Here is a 16,220-nt window from a genome sequence, read left to right as displayed (position 1 = left end):
TGTTTCATTCATTTTCACCTCCAAATTAGGAGATGGAAATTGAATATTTTTCTGCCCCTTGATGAAAATTTGCAACGCTAATGACACTGAAAGAATTATGTACTCCACGACTGCTCTCAGGATGTAGATGACATTTTAGTAAAGTCTTAGACATCTGCAAACAATAGACCACTTGACGACATCAGTTTGCTCACCAAAATGGCTTGTGGTCATGATGCCTGCTTTTCATTCTTTGCTTTTATATTTTATAAAAGAGCAATTTTTTGTGTGAAATTAGTCTCCCAGTTATATCAGGCCAATATGTGCCACCATACATTTGTTTCCATTGGCATTTAAAAATTCTGCTTTTTCGGGGACGTCTACATAATAGGCAGCTTTCTGACTTTGTAACTAAAACTGCTAATGTTTTCGTTTGTTTGTTCAGCACCAGCAATAGCCTCAAAGCTTCCAAAGCATTGCAAGGCATACCATGGCAAAAGCATATCTGAAGTAGCAAGCATAAGCAAATCTGTGTTGCTCATCCAGAAGGCCAGAGCAGAATAACTTTAGACAAAGAAACTGCTTTGTAGGAATCAACAAGCCATCGTTAAGCTTTATCTGAGAAAGTAACCCTTCTTCAAATGCCAGCTAACTCTTCTTTCCAGTCTTTCGCAAGACAAGTTTGAAGCTTGCTAATGACAAGCGGTTCTCATTTATTACAGCCATGTTAATCTAGCAGTGAAACAAAAAATTATCAATGCGTTATTCCTCAATTTTCTTATAGAAGCAACCAACGCTCATACACGAAGACATGCAATAGGACTTACGTCTCTCCAAGTGCATTCTGGAGCAAAGGCATTGGTGCCACAGCTGAAGAGTCGCTCTTTGTGCAAAAGCAGCACCCTTATGTAATTTCGGCAGTCCTCCTGGAAAGAATAGCTAGGTGTGAATGATTCAGGCTTTTTCACCAATCAACCAAGTGTTCCAACATATAAGGCAGTGCCAGAGCCATCTCAGTTTCATAAGCAAGAGTATCAACTATGCATTGCTTTATCACATTTAGCTTTTAGTGCGTAAAAAAAAAAGTATTATTGTCATACAGGATGCAAAAGGCACTGGAACACAACAGGGGGTGGTAATCCATTTAAGACAAAACATTAACACAAGCTGCTTCAGCATGGGGCTTAGTACCTCGGTGGTAATCCATTTAAGACAAAACATTAACACAAGCTGCTTCAGCATGGGGCTTAGTACCTCGGTTTGGCCTTTTTGGCGACAGCTCCGCACTGCTGCATTTGATGCGGGCACAGCGACTGCCTCGAGCTTCTTTAGGTCTTCTAATGCCAGTCGAAACAGGTGGTCCCTGTGAGTGGCAATCAAGAAGCAGTGAAACGAGAACATACAGTTAGTGTAGTACAGCAAAACTCGAGAAAACATGCAAAATGTAAGACTGCTAAATATGCATTTAGTTCCTGCTTCATAAGTGAACATGTAAGCTGCCTGAAAGCTTTTGCTCCAGAAAGTCTGTGAGGACATGGCAGTCACATCAGCACAGACACCTCTTGTTATTACAATAATTCATATTGCAGCAGCAGTGCACAAACCGACAAGGACGAGAGCGTAGGACATCAGAAGTGCTGACTTTCAAAATATTCAAGTCAAGGTGAGCACTCACGGTGTGCGCTATTGCCACAGTACACTAAAGCTCTGTCCTCCTTCAATTCTGCACCGTGTCAAGTGAAAAGTGGATCTCAACCATCTAAGCTGGTTGTGCCTGGACTCCAAGCAGCCCGTTGACGCGATCATCTTAATCATATAGGTGCCCACCCTGATCCGTCTCCAAACTCTCCATGCTAGACGTGCAGTCTGGAGCACAATTTCCTCGTTAGAACCTCTTAGTCTCAATATAAAGGTAGAGAGCGACACTTAGAAAGGAAATTAGAAATTTGTTTAATGCATATTATGAAATCGATGTTCTCTTCTCACTGAAAGATAAGCGCAAAGTAAGCTGTAAGATGGTGCACTTTTTGGGAACTGAACAAACATACTTTTTTTCAAAGATGATGGGCTTGCTGTACAGAGCTAGCTAGCAATCTTTTCTTCAGTTCGTCTTACAGCATTGAAAAAAAACCATCACACCTCATGCATTATTCATTTGTTTGTACACTCCTGGGTTTTCATTTCTGCTGATATGCTTTTTCTTTTTTTTTCATTAAATGCAGCTTGTAAGGATCCTCCCTCTCTGATCTACAAAGAAATTTGTTTAAAGTGAGGTGGCAAATTTACCTCCCTGCTGCTTAATTTAAAGCTAGGAAAGCAAATTCTCAGTACACCTCACAACATCAAAAGCTATCAGTCGAACATGCATACTTTATTGTGCAACACATATGGCAGAGCAACCGACAAGGAAAATCAACGCAATGTCAGACCAGAATTCCTGCAAAACAGCTGAAAATTATGGCCGCACATCTTTTTTTTTTTTTTTTAACTCATCTTTGTCTAATATCATGGTTGAAGAACCGGCACTGGCAAGATAATGTACAAAAATGGTTCAGGTGTCCACAGAGCAAGTGTGGCAGATACTGCGCCTTTCCCTTCCTGTGAACCAATTATCGTTATTATTATTATTATAATTATTGTTATTATCGTACGCGTGCAAAGGCTGCCAGGGCCAGTCTCGAGGCAGAGCGCGGAAAGAGCGCGCGCTCTCCCATGAGACCGTGCGGTTGGTGCGGCTGCGCAAGACAAGCCGCTGGTGAAAATTTGTCTGCTACTGGGTGAAAACAATATTACCAGTTGCAAAACTTCCCGTTGGGCCCGCGTATTATAAAGGTATTGGTAAAGGTTGTTGATAAATGCACGATCACTAGGAAAGTAAAATATATTCAAGAATTGCAGTAGCAAAAAATCTTAAACATAACAGTTCTACAGGTAATTAAGGTGCAAAATAAGAAAGAAAAATGATTTCCAGGAATCAGCGATTCATTCATTCATTCATTCATTCATTCATTCATTCATTCATTATTCATGAGGACCTGAGGCCATGGAGGAAAGAAAAAACTGAGGAGAGGCCGTGACGTCACTTTTCGCGACGCCGACCGGCGACCGGAAAATGCTGTGGCGCCAACTACACATGGGGCAGCTTTTCCCCTCGCACTCCCTGTGTGCCCTTCCCCGTCTGAACGCTTCTCCGCGCCATCCGACGCCGCGAGCCATGCTGCCCCATAGCATCGCTGTTGCTATTTGCCCCATATCTAGGCTAAAAAAAAAAGCACGTGACTTCCGGCACGTTTTTCGCAATGCATCTGGGATACATGGGGCCTCTCCTCAGTTTTTTTTATTGGTTGATTTACAGGAAGGGAAAGGCGCGGTAACTGTCTCGCTTGTTTACTGTGGACACCTCAACCGCTCTGTAAGGGAAGGGAGGAAGATGGGAAAGTGGAACGAGAGAAAGAGGAGCCGTAGTGGAGGGCTACGGAGCAATTTCGACCACCTGGGGATCATTAACGTGCGCTGACATCGCACCTGTTTTTTTTCCTTCCTCCATGCCTGAGGCCCAGAGGGGAAGGAGGTGGGTGGGGTAGGTGAGGTTGAGGGCGCCGGGCTGGGGTAGGTAGGTCACCGCCGCTTCCGGCGGGGGCTAGCCTGCCATCGAATTTTTATCTGTTGTAGGCCGTCATTGGCGGCAGCTTTTCGATGGAGGCGAAAAGCAAGGCGCCCGTGTGCTGTGCGATGTCAGTGCACGTTAAAGAACCCCAGGTGGTCGAAATTTCCGGAGTCCTCTACTACGGCGTCTCTCATAGCCTGAGTTGCTTTGGGACGTTAAACCCCACAAACCAACCAACCATTGCACAAGCCACCGCTTCGGTGGTGGACGACGGCTGTTGTTGCGGCGCGCGTCGATCTTTCCCTCTTCCGAACCCGACCTCGGCGGCTGCGTTTCGATGGAGGCGAAACGAACGGCTCCTCTTTCTCTCTTTCCACTTTCACTCCCACCTTCCTTCCTTTCCTTACGGCGCGGTTGAGGTGTACACAGAAAACAAGTGAGACAGTTACCGCACCTTTCCCTTCCTATAAATCAATCAGTTCTTTTTTCTTTCCCTCTTCCTTTACTTCTCTATTTTCTCTCCTGTTTGCACGAGGCAGCGGAGGTGGCTCAGCTACAGAGCCAGTAGCAGGCCCGTGCACTTTCTTTTCCTTCTTCAATAAAAACAAATTGTTGACATAGCGTTGTAGAAATGTTGCGAATATGGCGTAACGTTTCCGCGACGTTGGCAACTTTGCTAAAATGTTTGCACGGTAACATTATTTTTTTGGCATTCAGCAAAAATGTGAGCAGAGAGAGAGAGAGAGACAACTTTATTTGCCCCAGATGTTGTGAATTAGGGCAGATGGGTCCTGTGTGGCCCCCAGGTGGGGGCGACATCCTGGGCCTACGAAATGAGTGAAAGTTGTGTGTTCCTGTCTGGCTTGGTAAGGAGTTGGTGCCAGCTTTCCGCAGAGGGAGCTGGCAGGAGGGCCCTTGGGGGCGGGTTATTTACGCATCCCCAGAGGATGTGCGCCTGAGTGGCGGGTTCTCCGTTGTTACAATTTGGACATGCGGGGTCGTATTCCCCGTTAGTAATTAGTGATAGCCTGGAGTGACTAAGAAATGAGTGGGTCTGTAATCTGCGCAGCAGGGTGGCTTGTGCTCGGTCGAGGTCGGGGTGGGGAGGCGGGAAAAGGCGTCGCGTCTCTTTGTGTAAATTGGTAATTTCGGCGAAAGTCTGGGGGGCTTCAGCGAGTGCGTCTAGATGCGTGAGACCGACCGCCCGGATTGTTAATCCTCGGGCAAGTTGGTCGGCCCCATCGTTTCCAGAGTTGCCCGCGTGGGCGGGTACCCAGACTAGGTTAATTTTGTGGTCGGGAGTGCAGCCGCGCAGGATGCGTGCAGCAGGAAGGCAGATGTAGCCTGCCGAGAAATTTAGAATTGCTCTTTTTGAGTCACTAAGGACTGTACGCGTACGCGGGTCAGCGATGGCGAGCGCTATAGCTGTTTCTTCCGCTGCGGTGGGGGAGGGGGCACGCACCGTGGCGGCGGAGATCAGTGTAGATTGCGGCGTGGTAGCACAGGCCACATATGTTGTTGCATCTTGTTTTGCCGCGTCCACGTATGTTGCGTGTTGATCGGTATGGTAGGTTTCATCGAGTGCCCTGGCTTTGCGTTGACGGCGCGCGTCGTGTCGGCCAGGGAGCATGTTTTATGGTAGTGGTTTGACAACGAGGCGGCTGTGTACACATGTCGAGAGGGGGGCTGTGGGATGGGGATCGCCTATTGGGTTGACGTTTAACCGGTCAAGGACGAGACGGCCGTGATTTGTCCTGGAGAGGCGATGAATTTGGGCTGTCTTGTGTGCCTCTATAAGTTCGGAAAGAGTGTTGTAAATCCCCAGTTGGAGGAGGTGTCGTGTGCTAGCATATTGTGGCAACCCTAGGGCAGCTTTGTACACCGAGCGGATGATGCTGTTAACTGCCTCCTCATCTTTTCGGCGAAGGTGATAGTAGGGATAGGAGTATACTATCCTGCTAACGAGGAATGCCTGTGTTAGCCGGCAGAGGTCATCCTCCATCATGTCTCTACGACGTGTGGAGATGCGGCGAATAAGGCCGATTATTTGGTGAGCTGTGGTGCGGAGGCGTTGTATTGCTTCGGAGTTCTGTGTATTGTTCTGTATTAGCATGCCCAGGACACGAATGGTCTGAACGGAAGGTATAGGGTGTGTGTCGATGTGGAGCGTGATGAGCTCAAGCGCTGCGGGAGCCGGTCTGCGCACTCTCCTGTCGCGGATGACAAGCAGCTCCGATTTTGTTGGGGAGCATGTGAGGCCGTTCGCCTGCACATAGGTGTGGACAGTGTCAATGGCTGTCTGGAGGGAACTCTGGATGTCCCCGTCTGAACCAGAGTTGGTCCAGAGGGTGATATCGTCGGCGTATAGGGAGTGTTTTACGTGAGGTATGGCGTTTAAAATTGGGGGAAGGCCCCTCATAGTGACATTAAAGAGGAAAGGGGAGAGGACTGCACCTTGTGGGGTTCCTCTGGTGCCCAGGGTAATCTTGTCACTGATGAGTTCGCCAATGTGGAGTTCTGCGGTGCGGTTGTGTAGGAAGTTCGCGATGTAATTGTAGGTACGGGTGCCTACATTCATCTGAGCGAGATTTGTCAAAATGGAGGCGTGTGATACGTTGTCAAACGCCTTGCTAATATCGAGGCCGAGAATCGTCCGTGTGGCCCGGATGGGACCTGGGTCGAGTATGTCATGTTGTATTTGCCACATGATGTCTTGAGTGGAGAGTCCGGCTCTGAACCCAATCATAGTGGGCGGAAGGAGATCTTTGTCTGCGTGGTTTTTAAGCCTGTTAAGGATAACGTGTTCCATCACCTTACCGAGACAAGATGTAAGGGAAATAGGTCGGAGATTGCCCAGCTCAAGTTTTTTGCCCTTTAGGTATGAAGATCACTTTGGCATGCTTCCAGGTATCCGGAAGGCGACCATCATGCCAATGGGTGTTGAAAAGTTCCGTGAGTGCTTCGATGGACTGGTCATCGAGGTTACGGAGCATTTTGTTAGTTATATGATCGTTACCTGCGGCGGCGGTGGTCTTGATGTGATTGAGGGCTGCATGAACTTCGGCTGTTGTGATGTCCCTGTCTATGTCGGTGTTTGGAAGTCCCGTGTATGCCGCGGGGATGGGGATGTCGGTAGAGGTGTTAATGTACTTGTCTTTCAGAGTGTCGAGCAGTTCCTCATTTGTGCCCTGAAAAGCGTGTATTACTCGGGCGAGGTTCTTGTGGGATGTGGCCTTAGTGTGGGTCGGATCAAGGAGATGTTTAAGCAGATACCATGAGTTCTTACAGCCTAGCTGTCCGTTTAGGCGGTCGCATGTTTGATGCCATTGTTCCCGGCTAAGCTTGGTGGCGTAAGTTTCGATTTCTCGCTCAAGGCGTGCGAGGCGAAGTTTGAGAGGGCGGTTATCTTTGCGTCGGAGCCAGCGAGCGTGAAGGCTACGCTGTGCTTCCCACATGTGGATGAGTTTGGCATCAGGGTTGGGGCCATCCTCCTCTTGTGTAGTCGTGGAGGTGGCATTTTCGGCATCCTGGAGTAGTGAGGCTGTCCAGGTGTCCAGGTCCTCGATGGGGATCGGTGCACGTTTAGTGCGTACGTATCTGAACGCGTCCCAGTTGGTGTGCTTGACTGTGCGGCGAGGGGCTTTGCTGTGTGTGGCTGTGAATGTCGTGCTGAGAACGTAATGGTCGCTGCCTATGTTCATGCCGAGATTTTCCCATCGCGCATCTGTGATGTTTCGAGCAAAAGTGAGGTCAGGACAGCTGTCCCGTGTGATACTGTTACCTATGCGGGTGGGTCTGTCGGGGTCGGTGAGTAGTGTAAGTCCCATAGTCTGGGCGGTTTCCCATACTTTAGCTCCTTTACGGCCGCATGTTCTGTGGGGATAGCCCCACTGCTCGTGCGGCGCGTTAAAGTCACCAAGTATGTGAGCAAGTTGATGCATGCATTTTGTCACATGGGACGTTTCAAATGAAGCAAAGTCAACATTGCTGTTGCGCATCAATAATCGAATTAAATTTTTGCTGAGGATTTTGAAAAACAAAATTAGTAAATGCAAGGCGGACAGCTCAACAGCAGCTACGCACTAACAAAAAAAAAAAAAAATTACAGCGCTCAAGTAACCTTCTGAAGTTGAAACAGATGAAACATGCCTCGTACTTTGTATTATTTTCATAGTATAGATTGTCCATAAACACGAAATCACTGCTCTCGGCACAAATGAAACTGAAAACGGAACGGTTCAAAGTCAAAACCGTAACCAAATCTGCTAAATGGAAACGATTGTCGTGGACATCAGCCAATGTCACGTGATCAAATATGGCGGTGGCGGTTTATCCCACGACTTGTTCTACCACGACCGGCTTTATTGTTTTCCCTAACACATGATTTGACAAGTGGAGCTTTTTCCGTGCTTTAGTGGAGATTCTTCTGCCTGCCTTTGTGGATTTTGCATCGATTTCCATGGCGTTGAACTGCGCGCAAGATCACGGCGAGTACCTCCTCCACTCCCGATATATATTCGGCTATTTGGCAGCATCCGATGCCCAATCGTGTTACCGGGAGTCGCGTGTAGGGCAGCAACAAAGCGAGTGGCTGTGCTTTATTGCCGCGAGCGACGCGTTCTATCGTTTGCTAAAAGAAAGCTTATATTGAATAGCAGCACTGTCATTTTGACATATAGCAGGAAAATGAAACAGCGGCAACCTTTATAGCATATATCCAATCATTTTGCGAGATAAGTGTGACGAGTGTGACATGCTGAAAAAAGGACCAGTCTGCAGCCATGGATCTAGCAGCAGTGTGGAGCTTTGTCATGGGTAGCACATAAGGTGCGAATCTGGCATTGCTTTACCAAGTTGTGGATATAATCACTGTTATCGCAGTGCATTCGTATGCATGGATCCCGAGCCATGTATATGCTTTTAAAATTTTGCGGGATTTCATTTTTGTCAAAGGGGGCCACTCTCAGAACATGTTGGTCGGACATTTTTATTTATTTCCTATACCTCAAAGACCCTAAGAAACGCGGGGTTTTACATGAGGATCATGATCATGTTGCTTTCTTGTTCTCACCTGTGCATTTCATTAAACCTTTCATTCTAGGCTTTAATGTCAACTTAATTCCAAAAATCATTCAGTTGGTTTAATTTTGAAAGTGCAGATTGTTGGTCATGTTGCTTTCTTGTTCTCACCTGTGCATTTCATTAAACCTTTCATTTTAGGCTTTAATGTCAACTTAATTCCAAAAATCATTCAGTTGGTTTAATTTTGAAAGTGCAGATTGTTGTTTGGGTTTAATCTCTATATCTTTTAGCTGTATGAGCCTTTGCGTATATTGTAATTGTTAGGAGACAGTGCTATACCAGGCCACACAGCCTCGTCTACATGGTCGTGTAGCGCGCGCAGACGATGCTGGCGCGATCGGACAGGCCGACTGCTGGCTCTTCACGATTCCAAAAACAAACAAACAAAATTACGTCTGCACGAGGGCGAAAAGGCAAGGGATTTCTCTAGCGACCCCGACGCGAATGGTTCGCACGGGCCAACACACGCGAGATCGACGTCAATTCGGGCAAGTATCAAACTATTCGCCAGAACTAGAAATCATGAATGTTGGCGACGTCGACGGATGGCCACAGGTCCAGACGCAAAGTGCAGTTAGTCGTCTGCAAAGTTGGTCATCTGCGCATAGCTTGAACAGATCCGCGTCGCACTATTTTGCATTTCTTCATGCGCGCCCGATTTTTCGGGCAGAGCGACGTGTACGTTCCTCAGGAATCTGCCGACAATTGCAGGCACATAATGGCAGCGCACGGACAGCCGCTTGTTTGCTCGGTGGATCGTCGAAAACGACAAGACATTTGCTCAATTCGGCCTGGCTGCGTTGCCCGCCGTCTGCTGCCAGCGACATCATGGCGGATTACCCAGCATGCATCGCTTCATGCAAGCCCAAGCTGCCTATATGGTTCTTATTTGTCTTTCAATGCTGCCAAGCAGGACATGTTTTCATTTTTGCTTAATTCAACAAAAATACTCACGCAACACCAGCTCATCTTTTTGCATGTGCAAGCAACACTACACGAGTCATTACCTATACGCTATTTAGAATGCACGCTGTTTTATTCCTGCAGTGCATGCTCTTGAAATTAACGTTCCTGTAATGATCATGCAGTGTTGCATGCATGTTGAAGAATGTTACTGTAATACTGCATCAACATGACAGCCATGTTTATGTCAACGTTGCTGGAGTGTGGTTTCGGGAGGACATTAGCGACGTTCTGGCAACGTTACGGGACCACAATTTAGCAACGTTGCAGTAACGTACCGTGCTACTAGGGAGGACTGTCCAGTCTTCGTAAGTCTGAATGTGGTGAGCAGATGTGTAGCGGACGCGGAGGCTAGCTGTGCCAGGACAGGTCCAGATCAAGTTCTGCAGGTCAACGGAGTCAGCAGGGCAGTTGGGGCAGCTAATCTTGGTTCGGCGCCATTGACTCAGGATGTCCGATGTGTACGCTGCACCGGCTCGCGCTTTGTAAGTTAGAACTTGGGCAGGACGAGAGAGGCCGGAAGGGATCGGAGGAGTAATATCGGGGACAAGGTCCCGCAACAAATCCTCTGCTCTTGTTTAAGCCGCGTGATGACAGAGTCCGGTATGATGAAGGAGACGGGAGAACAGTAAGGGTGGTCCGAGCTGGACAGTCTCACGTCAAGGCTATGCCGGCGGTCTTCCTCTAGCTGCGCGCCAGCGGCTTCGTGGGCCGTTCTGTTGCTGGTTCCTTGTGCGTGATGTCAAATCAATGACGGCAATAACAGAAAGCTTCTACTGACCGCTTCTAGATGGCGCGACAAATCATAGCCACCCGAAAAATGAATACTAAGTCCGGTCACTTTTTGAAGCGTAATTTCCCAACTGGTATAATACAAAGGTTCTGGTTGAAAACGTCTTTGGGAGACGCAGCCGCCTGCTAAATGGCGATGTGTGCACTTGACAGCTGCCGCCATCTGTCGCATACGCCTGCCACGAATATGAATTGCGCATGGCCCGCGAGGTCGGACCTGGCTGCGCCGATCGCGGAGGCCAAGAACTGCGCATGCGCAGCTGGGGCTGGTGGTTCATTTCCAACCAGGGGAGGAGCGCATGCGCAGAGCAGCTGTGTGAAAAAGGCGGATTGTGCAACGCGCTGTATGTCCGAGTTGCAAACTTTCAGATTGTTGATAAATGCACTACCACCCAACGTTACTCGCTACCACCCGCCAAATAAAACCAGCTGAAGAGGTGTATAAGCAGAAATTTTTAGGCGTAATAGCCGTAGAGATAATTATGAAAAAAACAAAAACAAAAAACAACAATCGTCGGAAGACAATCATGACAAAAGCAGACAGCTTTTCTTGGCCGCTTCTAGATGGCATCACGCTTTATAGAAACTTATAAAAACGTAAAGCCTTAAGAAGAACCCGAAGATTGCGTACGGAAACTAGTCACTTTTGGAAGCGGAGTTACTGTGGCTAGCGGAATTTCCCAACTGGTATGATCAAAAAGCTCTGTTTAGTCCAGGCTTCCGCCCCTTCCGCTCTAAGAGGAAGAAACTTCTGGTCACATGATCTGCAGGCTCCCGCCGTCGCCGAACACGGCGCAGTTCTTTCGCAGTGACGCCGCTTGCACAGTGATCTTCATGCATGCGTGTAATGCTGAAGATGACAACAGAGGCGCGAACCAATCGATGCTTTTCACGAACGGATCACCACATGGCTGAATGCGAAGCGTTTTACAGGACTCGCTTGGCAGTGTTGCTTTCTGTTGCTGTTCACGAACTTTTCCCAAGGGCTGCGCTTGAAAGCAGACGAAAGCAATAGCTGCTCCAGCGCACAGCGGTTCGCTTGCGACTCAGGCCTGTGCGCAGAAAAAAAATCGCGAATCAGGTCTGGACAATAAAGTTGTCCACACCTGTTTCGCGATTTTTTCAGCACGCAAGCCTGCGTCACACGAGCAAACAATAGTGCTCAGAGCTCAGAACGCGTCCGTGTAGTGTATGACAAGAAAGCGCAGATGCAAGATTCATGATGCAACTGTAAGATTCAGCCTTACAGTTGCTTAAAAACCGGGCACGGAGCTTGTGACACGGTTCAATGCACGATATATATCTTCTGCAAGAACACGAAACGTACACAGAATGCGCACGGCACGGCCGCCAACATGGTCGCCAGACCGAACACGAGGTTGGCAGAGAAGTACGGAATTCCACCAGTCGGAGATATTCCAGCCCGCGGGGAGAAGGTAGATCCGCAACCAGGTTCGGGAGGCAGAAACGAAGAGATGGCATAGAGAAGCACGGGCGAAGTCATCCCTGGCGGTGTACTCTAGTGCAAAATACGTCATCGCAAAGGAGAACATATACGACAAGTCGACAACACACGAGGCAGCGGGCTACTCTGCGAGGCACGGAGCGGTGTTCTGCGCACAAGGACGACCAAAGCCAAGTACACCGAAGGCTCGTATACCAATTAGTGCCCCAGGTGCAACGCGGCTGAGGAGACCATTCAGCACGTGGTGATCGAGTGCCAAAAACTGCGGCCCGCCTCCCCTACAACAGCAACATCGGCACCGATGGAGACTCTTCTGAAGCACTCGGTCTGCAGGCGACGTCTCCGCCAGAAGAGGCCACCCTAGCTGGCGCAGTAGAGGCGAGAAAGCGCCGCTTTGAAGACTGGTGGCGTAAAAGAAAAGATAGTTGGAGGACTCCGCAAATGTGAACTCCGTGTTTACTTGAAGCGAGAAGGCAGGTACTGTAGAAGAACGGTAGAAATGCATAAATGGAGGGCAGCCCACGAAAACTACCTGGAGGGTGTTTATTGCGGCAGGAGGAGAAAATCGCGAGAAGAAAAACGATGCGCGCTCGGGAGCCGGCTTCCACGGTAACTAATGGGAAGGTGGAAGATATACATGGCGACCGAGCACGGGCAATGAGCAACGAGGAGGGGGAAATTATTAGGAGAGCCATCTAACCTCTGGATGTTTTGCCTTGGTGGACGGAACCGTGACGGACAATATAGGAGGTAAAAATGTAGCCGTTAAATGCATACCTGCATTAAATAATTGTTGGTTTAGCTACGGTTAAACCTAGTGTGTACGCGACAGCTTCAAAGCAGCAGCTCGGCGGGCGATGTCAGCTGGATGGTCAGCTGGATGTCAGCTAGATGTCAGCTGGACGAGGCTGCGACACCATAGCGATACCACAAACACATGTTTCGTGGTTTGACCTCCGGCTCACTTGAAGGTCACATTCCTGTGCATGAAGACTTTGGATTTACATCGCGTAGTAAAGCTATCGCTTCAATAATGCAACACGGCCCTTCTGCGGCGGAGGCTGCTGTTTCGAGGCATATGTGAAGCTGCTGAGATGCTCAGGAGCGGTGTCGTAGCGCGCCTGAAACGGGGTACTGTAGAGGAGCGCTAGCCCAAGACCGAAACTGAACATGAATGCTCTACTGTAGTACATATATGCATGTTGCTCTCGGAATTCCTTGCCTTAATATATTGTGAAATGAAAATGCCTTGGCATATTTGCTAGATTGCAATCATTTCGCTGTTTACACCGAAGGCACGCATGCTATTCTGGGTTTTGGTTTTGCGAGGTTCAACGTACCAAAGCGGCTCAGGATATGAGAGACGCCACACCTGCATTAATAGGTCTCCCGCCACAACAGGTCTCCGGAAATTTAGACCCCTTGAGGTTCTTTAACGTGCACCGACATCGCACAGCACACGGGCACCTTGCTTCTCGCCTCCAACGAAAAGCGGCCGCCGCGGCCGGGACTCGATCCCGCATCCTTGGGCACAGCAGTCGAGTGCCCTAATTACTGCACCACCGCGGCAGGGCACAGTCATGGGCTTTCGCATGCATTTAGCCATGATACAGTAAACTGGATATGTTTAGTTCACTGTAATGACGGATTTTAAGTCCACTGTACTAGATGTGACTAGAAAGGGGCAAGTTTCTTTATGTTTGAGTGATCTCCATAGAGCTGTGCTCACTAAAAGCTAAACAAAGGGTATGTGTAGTCGCCAATCTGCTGAGAAAAATGCATATACTAAGTATGTCAGCTGAAAGGATGAACATTAGCAGCTGGAGTCTTTGCAGTGAGATAGCATATAAAAGGGGATTCGTTTCTAGCTGCGTGTATAGAGTGCGTGTGTGAAGTGCTCGTACCTTGCTCCGACGATCAACTGGTATCTGTGGATGTCAAACAGCAGCTCTGTGTAGTATCCAGTATCCCCGTACGTGAACCGTAGCATTTTTCCATCTAGGTCTGAAAAAGAGAAAAATAAATGTAAGGCGACGGTTAACAACACTTTGTTGCACTACTTTGCCAGCTGCTGTTGATGAGCCAGCAATATTTTTCACTCTATGCTGAATCAGAAACTACTAACAACACTCTCAGCTGTCCTGTCGTCACTTCCCTCTAAGGAGACTGCTTCTAGAAACATCCCCTTAAACACTTCGTACATGTTTGCTATGGTTGTTCTTTCCCTTATTACTTTTTTTATTTAGACACGGGAGCAGGAACATATGTGCCTCACCATACAAGACTTTCATTTCAAACTGGGGTACCCAACTCTCTGAATAAATAACGGTTAATTTTTGCAGCCGACGGGCTTGCTTCTGTGCTACGTTTGGTAGCATATGCCTGCATATCGTACTTTATTAGTTATTATTACACTGTGCCTTCAACATATTCTACATTTTGCTTACGTGCAGTCTTTTTAGTTCACGGTACTCCTAGCTCCTGAAACTCATACCATATCCAATGTTTAGATGGTATAATTGCGCCTCTCGAAGTCGAATTCGAATTGAGCGTGTTAGGCTTAGTTAAACCGAATTGAGGATCGATAAAGTCTGCAAGGACACATTGCCAAAGACTGCATGTTGCTGTCTGGAGAAACGCTGGCCATGATTACACCTTTATAAGCCTAATTAAGCCTAATAGGTCTATTTAGTGCGATAGCAGTTTTAGCTTTCGCACGTAAAACTAATTGTGTTAGGCTGTGGGTAAACATCACTACCGTTTTCTTTAGTGCGTGGGCCGAAGAAAAATGGTTTTCGCGCCGTCAGGCTTCCACTGAGAAAGCAAGCACGAGGCGACATTCACGTTCTATTTGCTAGAACAAGTACCATCACGAATGGGTAGCGAAGAAATTTCAGAGGAATATAATTATTTTTTTTTTCGCGTCCCTGCATGCCGTACACTCTTTGTTCGCAACTGTGCGTACTACGTTTTGGAAATGAACCGCCTGAGCATGGTGAGGGTTAGGGCACACCACAGGGGGGCAGAATAACAGGACCGTATGCGAACTACCATATATCCGGGTATGCGGTGCGGCTACAAGCAGCTACAACTCTGCGATAAAGCTCATCTTGTGTTTGCGTGCGCCCGCTTTGCGCGCAGCGCACGTTGCCGCGCTGTGTGCACGTACGGTGCACATCAAAACTCATTCCTGGTCCCACGTGCGCAATGGCCTCGTGCGACGCATGCCAACTAGCCGCGATCACAGCGTTTGCTCCTCGCTGTGCCCGCCCGGCCCACCGAACACAAAAGATCCACATCAGCTGCGCTCCGTTTCACGGACGACTCGGAAAGAGAGGAATGCGCGCACAACAAGCGCGAACCACGTTTGTGCTGCAGTCTGGCGCTGCGAGAGTTTCTCGACGATTGGGCTAAGTGCCCCGGAAGAAGGGTATCACATGTCCGAAACACTGAAACAAATGAGCGAGAAGTGCGCGGGGTCGCTGGTTCGACTCTGGTCCGCCCACTACGAATCGCGCGAGGATAAATTTCGCGCTCGAGGAAGCACGCACTCCTCTCGGAGCAACCCCTCCTCGCTCTCGAACGCCTATTTCCTTCAAGACGCGCGCGTACCCGTGGTCTAATAATCCTCGTTACTGCGCGTGCGACGGAAACAATCGCGCGTGTCGTCGTTATCGTACGTAGCGTGGAACGACCCGCATCACGAAGAGAGAGAGGAGGATGGCAAGACCCGTGTTTCGCTGTTGCACCTCGTCCTTTCGCCACCACCCTCCCCCGCTGCCGCTTAATTAGTGGGGGCGCCAAAGAGGACCGCCCGCGCAAGTGAAACATATCCGATGTATACTTATCTGTCCTTCCGCCTTTCCGCACCGCGTGTTGAATGCTGGGCGAATGTATTCGTAGCGTGCGCTTTTTTTTTTTTTTTTTTTTTCTATAGCCGGGCAAGCGAGCGCGCATTTACCTGCGCTTGGCGTTGGTATTGTAACTTGTCGGAAAACGACGCGGCTGAACGGAGTACTTGCGGCTCATGCTTAAAACTTGCTTCCGTGATTAGAAGCCAGGAGGTCCCGTCTCTCTCACTAGTGGCGGAGTTTGAAACGACTGTGTTTCGTGTATCATGCTTTTCTTGTGTAATGCTGCTGTGAGCGCAACTCGTCAAGAAACGGTTATGGAAAGCTGACAAAGAACCTATAGCATAAACAGCGACATTTAGCAAGGAATATTTTTTGGGAGTGGCCTAAGGTAATTTCCCGTATCTGGGAGGGAAGTAGGGACCCATTGACTTATGATTGAGGGGATATGTTCTCGACCTACACAGCCGGAAGATAGTGT

General features: G+C 48.5%; 2 protein-coding genes across 4 annotated transcripts in view; one reads left to right on the top strand and one right to left on the bottom strand.

Moving 5' to 3' along the window:
• The window catches only part of Grp170 (hypoxia up-regulated Grp170 co-chaperone protein), a 534,702-nt gene that overhangs the window by 19,942 nt on the left and 498,540 nt on the right, over positions 1–16,220 (top strand). The window lies entirely within an intron of this gene.
• LOC146185400 (semaphorin-5A-like) overlaps positions 1–16,220 on the bottom strand; it is a 143,419-nt gene that overhangs the window by 24,977 nt on the left and 102,222 nt on the right. For all 3 annotated transcript variants that reach the window (XM_084606340.1, XM_084606338.1, XM_084606339.1), the window contains exons 4-6: positions 13,793–13,892; positions 1,234–1,342; positions 807–905 (exon numbers count right to left, since the gene is read on the bottom strand). In XM_084606340.1, the coding sequence (XP_084462466.1) occupies positions 807–905; positions 1,234–1,342; positions 13,793–13,892 (308 nt within the window). The remainder of the gene's footprint in view (positions 1–806; positions 906–1,233; positions 1,343–13,792; positions 13,893–16,220) is intronic.

This window comes from Amblyomma maculatum, chromosome 6 (genome assembly GCF_055883805.1).
Source record: "Amblyomma maculatum isolate TAMU_Amacu chromosome 6, ASM5588380v1, whole genome shotgun sequence".
In the NCBI taxonomy this organism is placed as follows: domain Eukaryota; kingdom Metazoa; phylum Arthropoda; class Arachnida; order Ixodida; family Ixodidae; genus Amblyomma; species Amblyomma maculatum.
Note: the sequence above shows the minus strand (reverse complement) of the source record. Positions and strands in the feature narration are given on the sequence as shown.